The sequence below is a fragment of the Otolemur garnettii genome, unplaced genomic scaffold (assembly GCF_000181295.1).
Source record: "Otolemur garnettii isolate 467f Iridium unplaced genomic scaffold, OtoGar3 scaffold00023, whole genome shotgun sequence".
NCBI classification, from domain to species: domain Eukaryota; kingdom Metazoa; phylum Chordata; class Mammalia; order Primates; family Galagidae; genus Otolemur; species Otolemur garnettii.
The window spans coordinates 3,389,924-3,404,308 of NW_003852418.1; the positions used below are offsets into that span (position 1 = coordinate 3,389,924).

At 51.4% G+C, this 14,385-nt stretch overlaps 1 protein-coding gene across 1 annotated transcript; it reads right to left on the bottom strand.

Moving 5' to 3' along the window:
* Positions 1 to 10,758: 10,758 nt before the first annotated feature.
* On the bottom strand, positions 10,759 to 14,077 carry MAFB (MAF bZIP transcription factor B). Its single transcript, XM_003787595.2, has one exon. The coding sequence runs from the start codon at positions 13,695 to 13,697 to the stop codon at positions 12,726 to 12,728; it is 972 nt and encodes a 323-aa protein (XP_003787643.1). The 5' UTR covers positions 13,698 to 14,077; the 3' UTR covers positions 10,759 to 12,725.
* Positions 14,078 to 14,385: the final 308 nt, after the last annotated feature.

Below are 14,385 nucleotides of genomic sequence, written 5' to 3' on the forward strand. Positions count from 1 at the left end.
CCCAGGAGTTGGAGGTTGCTGTGAGCTGTGCTGCCACGTCACTCTACCCAGGGGGACAGCTTGAGGCTCTGTCTCAAAAAAAAAAAAGAATCTTTGCATCCATCCATAGCCCCTTATCCATCTATTGAAGATGAAATCAGGCTGAGTCTGACATGGTGTGTTCTTAAGTGATGCCCTCGTGATTACCAATTCCTTTGCTACCCAGAAACCATTGCTTTAAGAGCATGCCCTGGAATATTAGAGCGCCACAAGTCTATCAACTGCAGAATGAATCTATTCCATATCAACAATATCATAGGGTTCAACCTAATGCTCCTACTGTTTTGAGCTGGAGTCCCCCCCATTTTTAGTATTCTGGTACACTCTCTTCCCTTAGGTAAACAGAGAAAGGAAAGGGGGCTAACCAAGAGAACACAACAGAGCCATCCTTTGTAGAGGCCAACCAAAAGAGAGATGGTTTAGACATTAGGTATCTATAATTATCTAGTCCGAATGCTGTGTGACTTTCCTACTATATAAAAGTGTAAAGCCCAAGGTCACTCTCTGTTCACCTTGAAGGAGACAGAGGCTGGACAGACCAACGGGCAAGCAAGTATGTGTCCCCTCCAGAAGGTTAACTCAGGGCCAGAGAAGATTCTTGCGGGGTACCTCTGCTCTCCGCTCCTGCCCTTTGACCTTCCACAAATCACCTTGGTGTCAGCTCAACATCTGAGACTACCAAAGCCACTGTTGAGGCAGAATTGAAATTTGGAGCATTGCTCTCTTCTGGAGCAAAGGAAGACCAAGAACTTGACGATTTTGCAAACAAGGCACTGATGTGATCAGTGGGAAGATTCTGAAAAAGGCAGTCTCAGAGGGGTGGGGTAGTGCCTGGAAGTAAGTTATGAGATTCTGGGAATTGACTGAGAAAGAAGAGGAGGTATTCCAAACAGAGGTGTGGTGAGGGCGACAGGCAGGAGGTGCATCTATGAGGGTCTATGAAAATAGATTTGTCCCCGAGAAATTTGTGTGTTCCCAAGTCCCGCAAAAATAAGAGCTGTAAGGTGTTAACTTGGCTGCGGTACTAGCAGGTACGTGGAAACACATTCTATCCTGGCTTTGCTTAGAGACAAGGCTCCCTTGACCCCCCTGACTCTATTTACCTAGTTGTGAAATGGCCTAGTGACATTTATACCTGACCTCTTCCAAGGTGAGGTAAAGAGACAAAAGTCTTTAGAGAAATGGAAGATGGGGGCAGGGAAGCTGCTCCCAGGTGTGTTTTGATTTCGAAGCCCCGATTACCCAGAAGAAATACCCTCCTGGAAGCCCCACTGCCTCCCTTCATCCAGGTTGCGATTGTAGAGAGCCTCTTCCTGCGCCAATGAAACAGAAAGCAGAGCTTGGAGAAGGTTGATTTTGACTTGAGGACACTGAATACAATCCTTTCTGGCTGTTTACAAAGTATGTTTACCAAGCAGCTTGCTATCCAAACCCAGCAACTGCTTAAAACAAGAGAGCTGTTGATTTGTGGAGTGTTTTCTTCAAAAAAAGAAAAAAGTCACAAATGTTGGATTCAGAGACATTATTTCTTTTTTTAAAAATAACTTGTCAAGGGGACAAAAGTATTTAAGAGGCTTTCTTCTCCGCTCAGAAAGCGGCAGCGGGGAGGAGGGGCGGTTTGTTTGGGGGGTTGTACGGTTTTTTGTTTCTCTGGGTTATGTGTTCTGTCTCTGCATGAGGTCAGAGCTAAGAGAAGGATAAATTGGGGATGAGAAAGTTAGAAAGCAGGTGGGATGCTGGTTAGCCCTTCCCAGAACCCCCAAGACCTGCTCTGGTTGCCACACCCCCTGCCTTTTTCTCTCAAAGACCCACCAGGATGAAAAACCAGGAGCTCAGTCTCTGCTTTGCCTCCCCACACACAACCCCCTCCCCCCGTCCCCTTCTGTCCCACCCAGGTGCCCCCCCATCTGCCTTTCTTACCAGATCTTAGCTTCCTCTCTCTCCCCACAGATACCAAAGTATCCCACAGTGCATCCCTAATGGCATACAAGACTTTAGGGGGTGATACACAGACAAGATTTCTTTTTTTTTTAATTTATTTTTTATTAGATCATAATTGTATGTACATTAATTCTGTCATAGGATACAGTGTGCTGCTTGCATATGCAGTTTGGAAAACTCTCATCCAACTGGTTAACATAGCCATCATGTCTTTCTCATAATTGCTGTGTTAAGACATTTATATTCAACCTTCAGACAAATTCACATGTACCCTAGTAGGGTAAATTATAGGCGTGGTCCCCACAATATCATTCTCTTCACCCATCCTTCCCCCTCCCCTCTCCCCTCCCCTTTGACAAACTTTCTAAAAAATTTTTAGTAGTATGTATTTTTTTAGAGTATCAAAACACACAGAGGCAGATACACAAATATAATAGAAGATAGATAGATGATAGACACAGCCAGTAGACAGATAGAAGATAGATAGATAGATATAAGATAGATAGATAACAAATAGATGATAGATAGATAGATAGATAGATAGATAGATATAAGATAGATAGATAACAGATAGATAGATATAAGATAGATAGATGATAGACACAGCCAGTAGACAGATAGAAGATAGATAGATAGATAGATAGATGATAGATAGATAACAAATAGATAATAGATAGATAGGTGATAGACACAGCCAGTAGACAGATAGAAGATAGATAGATAGATAGATAGATGATAGATAGATAACAAATAGATAGATGATAGACACAGCCAGTAGACAGATAGAAGATAGATACATAGACAGATAGATGATAGATAACAAATAGATAATAGATAGATAGATAGATAGACACAGCCAGTAGACAGAAGATAGAGAGTTAGATAGCAAATAGATAATAGACAGATAGATAGATAGAAAGATAGATGATAGATAGATGATAGACACAGCTAGTAGACAGAAAACAGAGAGAGAGATAGTCAGATAGAAGATAGATGATAGATAACAAATAGATAATAGCTAGCTAGCTAGATAGATGGATAGATAGCAGATAGATAGATAGACATGATTGATAGAGTGTGAGCCAGGACCTCAAGCCCATGCTTTCACAGACATCACCCCTTTGCTCTTTAAGTACATTTTATCTGACACATATTCATTCAACCAATCATTGGGTAGTTGAAGTCCTCCTAAGTACCAGACACCATTCACAGAGCTTTGGAACATCAGTAAACCAAACGGTCATCAGACACTGACCTCACAGAGCTTACGTGCTGGCAAACAGAAGCAGAAAAGAAGCCGTGAATCAATTAATAATCCAATAAATTTTAAGGTGATTCATGCTATAGGAAAAGAAAGAAAGATGAGAAAATAAATAGTGATGAAGAATAAGGCAGGTTGGGGTATCTAGGGAGAGCAAGGGTCAAATTGCCAGATTATAGGGGGCGGTCAGGATCAGCCTCCAAAAGGAGGTGAGATTTGAGCAAGGACTTGAACAAGGCGAGGGAGTTAACAAGGGGTTTATCTGGGGGAAGAACAGTTCAGGGAGAGGGAATAGCTCCATCCAGGACAATCACCTGCCCATTCCAGAAACAGTAGCAGGAGGGGGTGGTATAGTGGGAACAGAGTGGCAAGGGAGGGAAAAAAAAATCAGAGAAGAGAAGGAGGTTCTGATCACTTATTTTAAATGTATTTTAAACTAAATTAATTTTCAAATTTATATCCTCAGCTGCATGACCTACATTTCAAGGGTCTACTAGCCACATGTGGCTAGTGGCTACCTTATTGGACAGCACAGGTAAGGAAAACTTCTCTCATCACAGAAAGTTCTATGGAATGGTGCAGACCAGCATTCTGCCCCTACCCCTGTGACTGCAATAGCTCTTATTCAGACCTTAGGACTTTAGATCTCAGCTCAAACATCATTTCCTCCAGGAAGCCCTCCCTGATCACTGTTCCCTATGTGTTAATGTCATTGTCATGCATACACTCTCAGACTGCCTTCCTCCGGGGCAGTTATCTGGTTTGAAATTGTATGCTCCATAAACAATATGTGACTGCCTGTCTCTCCCTCTCCTGTTAGACTGTATACTCGAGGAGGGCTGAGATTGTTTCTGGTTTTGCTGACTCTTGTATTGCCAAGGGCTAAAGCAGTGCCTGGACTGCGGAAGACACAACAAACAAGTATTTGATGATTGAATGAATGCTTTTAGATAGCAGGGCTAGAAGCAAAGGCTTCACTGAACACAGGGTTACAGCGCTGTGAAAGCTACAACTCAGTAGGCTCCTGGGACCCAAAACATCAGTGAGACCAAAACAACTCCAAACCTGAACCCATCCCAGGACTCACACTTCATTCTTTCACCCTCCTCCTCACCAAGCTCCTCCCCTACCGGCTGTCCCTCCAGGATAAGCTCTGTCTTTACCCGAGAAGCCAAGTCTCAGATATTCACAAAATGCCTTTCCATTCCTCCCGCCCTGCCCTTGCCACAGAAGCAGGAGCAGCATTGAAAGGCTTCCTTTCCTTGCTAGCAGAAGAATCCTAGGAGTGGGGACCGACCTTGGCACGTTGGCTGGGATGCCTGGCAAGGCATGGAGAGTGCCGTGTGCTCCCGCACGTATGTGGTCACCCTCACGGAGCAAGTACTGGATGCGCAGCCCTGGATCTGACAGGCAACACGCAGCAGCTGCGTGATTTACAGGCCTGGTGGGGCGAAGTTTTGTCTCCCACTTTGAGAGCTTGAGTGCTTCGTATAAATATTTATGGGAGTCTGGGGCCTCCATTAACCCCACCAGTGCCACATTTCACTTGTTACATGGTGCTTGGGTATGAACGAATGTGAAGGCCAGTGTTCAATTACACATGAAATTATATGTGTAAGCGAGGGAGGATGGCCATAGACCCGTAAGCGTTTGGGGAGAGCACGTATACGTGTGTAATCAATTATGTCCAATATGAGTATAACCCCCACGGCAATGTGGATGTAACTGTGAAAACTGTATGCACACTGTGTAAACGCTTAGGTGTGCGCATTTGGACGCACGTGCACATGGGCATGAATAGATGCGTGTGAGTACATGTGTAATGTATGTGCTTGTACATGTTCATGTATATGCTCATATGAATATGAGAGTGTGCATTTAGCAAACGATCACATATGGATTCCGTGGTTGCACACGTATGCACACACAGGCCTGCCTCTGTGCGTGCAAGCGCAATCGTGTACCATGTGTGTTTGCACACGTACCTGCCCTAAGAGCACAGGCCATATCTGCACATCCAAAGCTTCAGTATTGCCCCAGAAACAGCATTCATTAAACTCTAAATGATTCCATCAAAATTGCCTCACCTAGAGGCTGCTGCTTCTCTAAACACTCACTCTGGTCATCGTGACATATTTATTGGAAAGTTCGAGTGAGAACAGATGAGAGGTGAAAGAACTGCTCCTTAACTACAAATAGCACCAATGTCTCAAGACAGCAATGCACCAAGTGGCCTCCTTCACCCCAAACACACACAGACACACCCTTGTGGACACATGGACACACACACATGCACACGCTTTGCCCCACAAAACTCCTCAGCCAGAGACTGCCAAGAGAGACAGAGCTGCAGTTCCCCTCTGACCACTCATATGTGTCCTGCTGCATCTCCACTTCCCCATTGCCCACTTCTTTGCCTGGCCAGGGAGCCTTGCTAGCTGGAGAACATGAAGCATATCCCCGATAAAGAGACTACCCTCTGCAAAAGGCAATTAGAAAAGAAACTGTCTCCGGAGAGGGCACTGTCCCACCCCAGTATACTTCCCTTCCCACCTCCCCAAGTACTTCAGATAAAGGACAGCTGAAGTATTCAGTTTGGTAGCAAAAATACAAATTTCAGCATCAGATAGGTGGGGATTCAAGTTCTGGTTCCTCTGCTGAGTGACACTGAGAAAAAGATGACCACTCTGGGCCTTGATCATCCATCCCTGACCTGTGGATAATCATGGCCCACACTTCACAAAGTTAAGTGAAATGTAACACTGGACTAAACGGCATGGTTTGGCCGCGGCTTTTCTGCTCTGGGACGTGCCTGTCTGTGGTCCATGTGTGCCAGACTCTGGCTTCCAAGACACAAAGGAGAGTGGGCCTCCTTGAGCCCTCCATTGGGCAGCGCTCAGGACTCTGCTCCAGCCCATGGCCTCTCCTGAATAGGTCTCTGATACCTGTAACACTGGCAGAGTCAAGGCAGTGACAGGGACAGAAAAGGAGAAGAAATAAGGAGACTTGAGAGGCCAAAGGTGGCCTTGGCGCCTGAATCTGATGAAGTCACAGACTGCTCTGCCTCATGCTCCAAAGCTCTAAAATGGGCACCCTCCGGCCTCCCACCCTGCTGTCCGCTTACTGGGAGAAGTTCGTGCCCTGGTAAGATAGACAGATCTCCAATAAAAGAAAACATAACACCATAAATACTGAATGTGTGGACTTCATCTCCCTTCTTATGCTGAAACGGGCTCCTTCCTTCTTGGCCCTCTGAAATTGCCCCTGTAGCCCAAAGACATCATCCCTTTGTGATACAAATACAATAGAATGTGTAATAAGCCGCTGGTAGTTGACTCAAAGTAACTCCACACGCAGAGAACACAGGCATCGAAAAACGGAGTTTGGCTCCAGAACAGGTCCTTATTATTAATTTAGGTGGCTTTCCACCTTGAAGAAGCAACTTACCGCAGATCTTTAACTTCTTCCAAGTGAGAACGGTGAGCTCCGATTTTCTTACCTAAATGCATCGTTTAAGATAATGTGTGTAGGGCAGTGGAGGAAGGTATTAAGAAGGCTGAGAAGAAGTATAAGGCATGGAAAATTCCTGAAGAAATGGTACAGGTGTTCAGACACACAGGGGGCACCCAGGATGTGAAGGAACCACGGCAAGCATGGTAGAATGTGCTCCCCTGGGGGAAACAGGTGCTTTCCATGGTCTGGACACCTGCTCCCTGGGGCAGAAACTGTAGAAAGAAGAAAATCCCAGCAGCAGGAGCTGCTGTCTTCTAGGCCAGGAAAGCCCAGCCTGCTGGGTGGCTGCTTCCATGGACCAGGTACACTCTGGACACAGGAGTCCACCTTGGCACAGGCTGGATTGCCTTCTGAGCCCTCTATGCCAGGCCACCAGCATGGAGCAACCCTACTAAGTCAGTCAGCAGACTGACTTCTAGGAGGGCTGCGGCTGGAGACCGTGCTGCCTAGCCAGGTGCCATTCCAGGACTTTTATTTTGGTGGGGGGAGGAGGGGCAGAGCAAACGTCTAATCCTCCCTTCCTTACATAACAAATCCAAACACAACTATCTCTGGGATGAGAGGCCAGGCCAGCAGACTGCAGGCAGCAGAGGGAAGGGTTGCGCAAGAAGGCGTTCAGAGGCTTTTACTTTCTGAAAACAGAAGGGAGGCTGAATTGGGCTTTGTATCTGGAAGCCTGCAAAGGGAATGACCAGAAACTTTAAACTCGAGGTTTCCAGGCCCCCAGAGAGGATGAGCACTGGGAGTAGGGACCGGGTGGTGAGGGAGTGGAGGGGAGGAGCTGCCTGGTGTGGCAGAAGCTGTAACTCCAGGTCACAGAGAAAGCCAAGCGACCGGCCTGAAGTATCTGGCATGGGTCTTTGGCAGCTCCCACTGTCAGTGAGGGACTAGGAACAAACTGAAATGGCCAGCAGGAGTTGAGTGACCTCTGACAGGCGCGGGGGTGTGGGGGTTGTCCTGCCGCAGAAAATGCCAGGCACCAGGGCCTGCAGGAAGCCTGCCTGTCTGAAAGAGGGATCTGGGTCCAGGTCCAGCCCCAGCTTCCCCAGAGATCCCTTCGCCCACTGAGACCCGAGGAGTGGCCCTCAGTGGATGCTGCTCCTGCCGATCCCCAGGCGACCTCGCCGCTGGCGGAAAGATGGAAGGGAAAGGCTGAAACTGGAGTGGCCTAGGCGACAGCCCAAAGTAGCTGGCCCGGCAGCAGTGTTGCGGTGGCTCCGGCGACTGCAGGCGCTTCCTCGCCGCCCCCTCATTCCCCCCTGCCCCCCAACACACTGCGGACCCTCGGGACCCGCTTCCGCAACCCTGCCCGGCCACGCAGCGCGGACATAGAAAGCTAGAGAGAAATCAAAACGGAAAAAAAGTTTTCTTAAGTGAAAGAGGGTACAAACCAAGGTCTAAAGGAAGGGAAATGGCAAAGCAAGGAAGGGTGCCAGGAAGTCAAGGGATGGGGCAGTGTCTCCACCCTCCCGCTCCTGTGAGGACCCGCTGCGCCCGGGAAGCCCACAGGCCTCCCGCACGCGCGGGAGATCGGGGGTCGCAAATGGGGGGCTTCGCACCGCCCAGGACCTTGGCCATCACAGCCAGGGACGCCACCCGAAGCGAAGCGAAGCCCGGGTCCCGGGGCCTGCGTGCGCCCGCCGCGTGCGTCCTAGTATCTGAGTGTCTGCCTCCGCGTGTGTCTCCGGGTGCAGGCGCCAGCCTGTCTACTTGAGACCGGTGCTGGCTTGGAAGACTCCTGGCGCTGGGAGGGTTTTCCCCCAGGGACGGAGAGGACTGCAAGCAGCCCAGGAGCCGCGAGAAGCGGTGGGAATCTCAAGAGGATGAAGGTTGCCGGGTGCCTGAGTGCGACGGAGCCCGAGGGCCTCGCGACCCAGTTGAATTTTCCTGGGCAGCGGACGCCGAGTCTAGGGCAAAGTCGGGGCGGCAGGCTGCGGGCGGAGACGTGGCCAGGGCTTGCCTGTTGTACTAACCTAACCTGGAGTCTCCCGAAGCCCAGGCCTCCTCTGAGGAGCTCCGGGCTCTAACCAGCTCTCGCCCGCTGGCGTCCCCGGGCGGGTTAGCGTTCACTTGCTGGGTCGGTCGGTGCAGAGACGTGCTTCGTGCCTTCGTGGGCATCAATGCGGGTGCAGGGCGTAAGTGCCTGTGTGTCAGTGTCACCAGTACTGTGTCGTGGGATTGTCAGATTCTCCTAGACGCAGCTGGTCACTGAACTGGCCTGAGCCACCTCGTCTTCTGGGTGCAATGTGATGGTGTTGGTCACTGGGCAAAAGTCTCAGACTCTGATCTGGGGAAGGAAGACCAGTGCTTTCAAGTTTGCAACCCTCTCCTGCTCAGAGGCTGAGGATGGAGATGCCAGGCTGCATGGACACTTCCAAAGGGAACCAGGTCACCAGGTTTAAGGCCTCCACTGCCAGGAGTCTGTGATCCCTAGAGCCAGGCAGCAGGGGTTTCTTCCAGAGAGGCCTCTTTGCCCTAAAGGGGATACATTTGTACTGTGGGCATGTTCTGAGCGGGAGCCTTGCCCATGCAATTACCTGACAAATCATACCCCCTCGGCTCCTTGGACAGTGCATAAGTCAGCAGTTACCCCACAGCCAGGCTCAGCTGCCTCCTCCTCTCAGATCACAGCCACAGCCTTCTTGCCAGAAGTCTTTTGGTTGGTGAAATGAACCAGGCCATGGAATTAAATTCAAGGTACAGTGTCTCCAACTGAATGGCACCAAAGCTCTATACAAATGTGAATTACAGCTGTTATCTGTGCCCTTAATTTTTAGGTCCCCACATCTTCTCCAGACCCCAGCCACCACCCCGAGGTTTCCAGAGATCCAGGCCAAAATCTCTTCCCTGCTAGTTCTACTCTTCTCCTTCCTTCTCCCAAGCACCACCCAGCTCAGCTTCTCCCAACCTCCACTCTGCTCCTGCTTGGGTATCCTACATCTTCCGCTTTGAGTCCTGAAACCCCACGTTAACAACTCTGGGCCGGAGAACCACAGGGCTGAAACGCTGAGCTTCCCAGACTGCAGGTGCAGAGTCTGAGGAGGCTAGAGCCCCTCGAAGCTACCCATTACCCAAAGAACACCAGACTCTTCCTATTCCACCTCCCAAAGGTGTCTGAGGCCAACCTCCAGTCATAGACAGGATCCCAAGGAAGGTGGAAGGCGTTGGGGGCGACCTAGGTGTGCACCACATTTCCAAGAATCAAAAAGGAAAGGTTCTAGGGCCACCTCCTAGTCAGAGATCTCCAGCCTACTCTACCAGATGATGACCCCTGAACCCATCAAGCCCCTAAAGTGAGGAATCATGAATCCAGCCCCAGCTGTGCGGTGCCTTTCTGTGGCCCTGAGGGCTCTAGGCCAGCCTGGGCATACTACCCCAAAAAAGTCCACCCAGAGGGGCTTCCTCTCTTCAAGATCTGATGCTGGGTTATACTTGTTTCCACCAGTTTTAAGGGGAAGGGGATAGGCTCTTATTCAGAGGGGGCATTTTGCATTCCAGCTCTGGGCAGCTCCAGCTGCTCCCAGAGAGCTGCACTCAGCAGGAGAAAAGGGATTTTCAACTCAAGAAGGAGGATGAGAGCAGCGGTTGGCTGGGCCTGAACACCAAAAAAACTCTGCTTCCCCATCAGGGTAGCAACTCCTGGCTTCCTGGTCTCCTTAATTGCTATTTCAGAGCAAGCAGACTAGCAGTTCAGTCTCAATGGCCAAGGCTGAAAGCACCAGAAAATAGTGGTGGATGTCCAGGGACCCCGAGGCCTTTGGACCTGCACCCACTCAGCTCACAAACCGCTCTTGACCTGGGGCTGTACCTAGGGTGGGAAGCAGAGAACATGCTTGAGACTCAAGTACACTCACACACATACACACACACACAAACACACACACTCAGAGAGAGATCTGGAGGTGAGAGTGCTGCCCCCAAAGTCAGTGTGACTCTTAAAGAGGCCAGAGAACAAACTCAAAGTCATTCAAACACAGTCCTCTAAATAAACACCATTTCCATGGTTTTAATAAGCAAAATAGGAAACCATTTTAATAACCAAAAAACAGAAACCAGTCTGAATAAAACTACAATAGACTAGGTTTTAATATTTTCATATCATAAGCAGGGTTTGAAATTGATCCCTTATTTTACATGAAATAAAAACAATTTCTGTTGCGGCAAGTTTGATTTCAACACAGTTGAATCCGTAAAAACCGAAGCTCGTTTCTGATGCAGGACAAATATCCACAATATTTAAAACTGCAAGCACCATGCGGTTCATACAATCTTGTTATTACTGTTAATTTATCAACTAATACAAACTCAAAAATGCATCTGGCCAGCAGCGCCAGCAATTTCAAATGGGAACTAAAAAAAAGACGCTTTTATTTTGGTATTTTTTTGTCAGTGCAACTTAAATCCTTTTACTGACCTGCAGGAAATAAAAAGTAATAATAAAGGAAAACTCCCAGATCTTCCCTATAACTATTATACAACTGAAGGGGGAGGGGGGAGACCACCAAAAACTCTTTCCATTATCTCAAAAGCAAAGAAAGAAACACAATGCATTGATCTAAAGAACACACTTGAAAGTTGCAAAATGACTTGCCAATGTTTGGGTTTCTGGTACATTCTGAGCATGGAGGTCGGTTTATGCAAGCTCTGGTCACCATTGGCCAGTGTCAGGGGTGGCTCTGCCAGTTACCCTGAAAGCAGGCCTGGAAGGTTTCAAAGAGACCCTGGGTGATTCTGGTTACAGTAAAAAACAAAAAAGATCTATTTTCCTTTCTTCTTCTTAGGGGTGTCAATTCAGCCATAAGACGCCGGCAGGGAGGGAGTGCACACCAGGGCCTCCAAGGTGCCAAACTGCAGCTGCCCTCCCCTGCCCTTGTACTGGGGGTTTGGGACTGCAACGGTCCTCTCTGGACACCAACAACATACAAAAACTAAAGCTGGAGGGGAAAGAGGACCAAATGGGGATTGGAGAGGAAAACATGCAACTTCCAAAGGTGGCCCAAGATAAAGTTGTTTTCGGATGCAAAATGCCCGGAACTTTTTTCTTTTTCTTTTCTTTTTTTCCTTTTTCTTTCTTTCTTTTCTTTTTACTTACAAACAAAAAATGCCATAATAATAAACCCAAACAAAGACACTCAGCTTGTTGCCACGTTTTCTAAGCGGTTTGGCGGGGCGGGTATTTACAAGCCAAAAGCCGACTGAAACCCGGCACTGCAGCCGCTGGAGTTTCGGAACTGCGATCCCATCTCACCCAAAGAAACAAGGGGGTTATGATCCATGATCAACAACATGCTAAAGTTAAACAAGAAAATGGTACAAAATAGAAATTATTACCATACATGTCCAGCATGCAGGATTAATATTTTTAATGCAGATTTTCGTATTTTTTCTATATAATCGAGCAGGCAATAAAACTGATGAGATTTGCGCGCGCGGAACGTCCTAACTGAGGCCCGTGTCTCAGGGCTGAGAGCCAGTGTTCTCCGGACTCTGAACAGACAGGTCCGTCTGTCCTTCCTTTGCTCAGCTCGCCTCGCGCCTGCCGGGACGCCAGAGTCCCTCTCCTCTCCTCTCCTTGCTGCTCTCTTCCTGGGGGCGGCTGCGCTCAGAGCGGCAAAGCAGTGGCCCGGGCTTAACGCGCAAAGTTCAGAAAGCCTCCTGGAGCCTCCGGACCGCCTGGGGACTCGTGGGGACTATACCTCGCCGCCCTCCAACCTGGAGAAAAGTTGCTCCCGCACCTCCCACGCCCTCCTCTCTCTCTGGCTCCAGTCTAGGAGGCAGCGCTGGCGTGCGATACTCTCGCCTTAGCCAAGGTCCCCTGCCCGCCCGCGCGCGCCCTTCCTCCCTCTCGCTCAAGTCAAACAGGTCAAGGCTGGGGCCGCGGTAGGGACGGGGTCCAGGGGAGTCCGGGACTGGGGGCACGGGACGGGGAGTCCAGGCTGGGGCAAGGGCGGGGACCAGGACCCGCCACGACTCACAGAAAGAACTCAGGAGAGGAGGGGCTGTCGCTGGTGGAGCCCGCCTCCCTGAAGCCGGAGTTGGCGAGTTTCTCGCACTTGACCTTGTAGGCGTCTCTCTCGCGGGCCAGCCGGGACACCTCCTGCTTAAGCTGCTCCACCTGCTGAATGAGCTGTGTCTTCTCATTCTCCAGGTGGTGCTTCTGCTGGACGCGTTTATACCTGCATGACTGGGCGTAGCCCCGGTTCTTCAGGGTCCGCCGCTTCTGCTTCAGGCGGATCACCTCGTCCTTGGTGAAGCCCCGCAGGTGACGGTTCAGCTCGCGCACTGACATGGACACGAGCTGGTCGTCGGAGAAGCGGTCCTCCACGCTGCCATTGCCGCCCGCCGCCGTCGCTGCTGCTGCCGCGTGCTGCCCAGGCCCAGGGTGGCTGGTGGGCAGTTGTTGCGCCGGGCTGGCAGCGCTGGACGGCGGCGGCGACGCTTGGTGGTGGTGGTGATGGTGTGGATGCGCGTGGGGGCCCAGCTCGTCGTGGGCTACGCCGGCTCCCGGGTAAGCGTGGTGCGGGTGAGGATGATGGTGATGGTGGTGGTGGTGCGCGCCGCGGAAGCCGTCGAAGCTCTGCAGCGGCTGTGGCACTGGGTGCGAGCCGATGAGCGCCTCCACCGCGTCCTCGGGCGTCAGGTTGAGCGCCTCGGGGTTCATCTGCTGGTAGTTGCTCGCCATCCAGTACAGGTCCTCGAGATGGGTCTTCTGTTCGGTCGGGCTGAAGCTGGGCGACGAGGGCACCGAGCTACACGGCGTGCTGAGTGGTGTGGAGGACACGGAGCCGGCTGGCTGCAGGCGAGTGCAGGGCCTGCCCGGACGCTCCGTGCGCCCCAGAGGCTCCTTCTTCACGTCGAACTTGAGCAGGTCGAAGTCGTTGACGTACTCCATGGCCAGCGGGCTGGTGGGCAGCTCTGGCCCCATGCTCAGGTCCGCAGCCATCGCTGACGCGAGGCGCAGCCGCCGCTGCCGCCGGGGAAACTTTGCGGCCGGCCGGAGCGCTCTGAGCCAAGCGCGGGGGCGAAGAGCGGCGAGCCGGGGAGGCGGGGAGCCGAGGGCGCAGTGGGCCGGGGCCGCCGGCCAAGCCTTTGTCTGGGGACGCGGCGGCGAGCCGGAGAGTCCCGAGTCTGCCTGCACGGCCCCAGAGCTCAGGGCTATGCCTGCACCCGGACCGAGCCGGGTCGAGCCGGGCGGGGTGGAGGAGCAAGCCGGGCGCGCGGTGGGGCGGAGGGGAGGCGTGAGGCGAGTGCCCGCCGCTCGCTCCCTAGCTCTCTTGCGCTTAAGCTCTCTCGCTTGCAGCCGCTCGCAGCCTGGCTGTGCAGCTGTGCCGGATCCGGCGCCGCTGCTGCCTTTTATCGGCTTCTGATGTCACCGGGGCGCGGGGGCCCCGGCTGCCCGGCGCGCTGGCCAATAGCTGCACGTCTCGGCGGCCCAGCGGCGCAGGGCGGGGCGCGCCTGACAGCTCCCCCGCCCCTCGCGTCAGCTGACTGGCGGTCCGAGCTGCCCGGGTGCAACGGAGGCCTGACGGAGAGCTAGAGCAGAGTGGGACGGACGGCCTGGGCCCAACCCCCCACACTCTCCAGGTCCCTGCCCCCGCACTCTAGCCTTCCGTGTGCGCCCCACCTCTGGG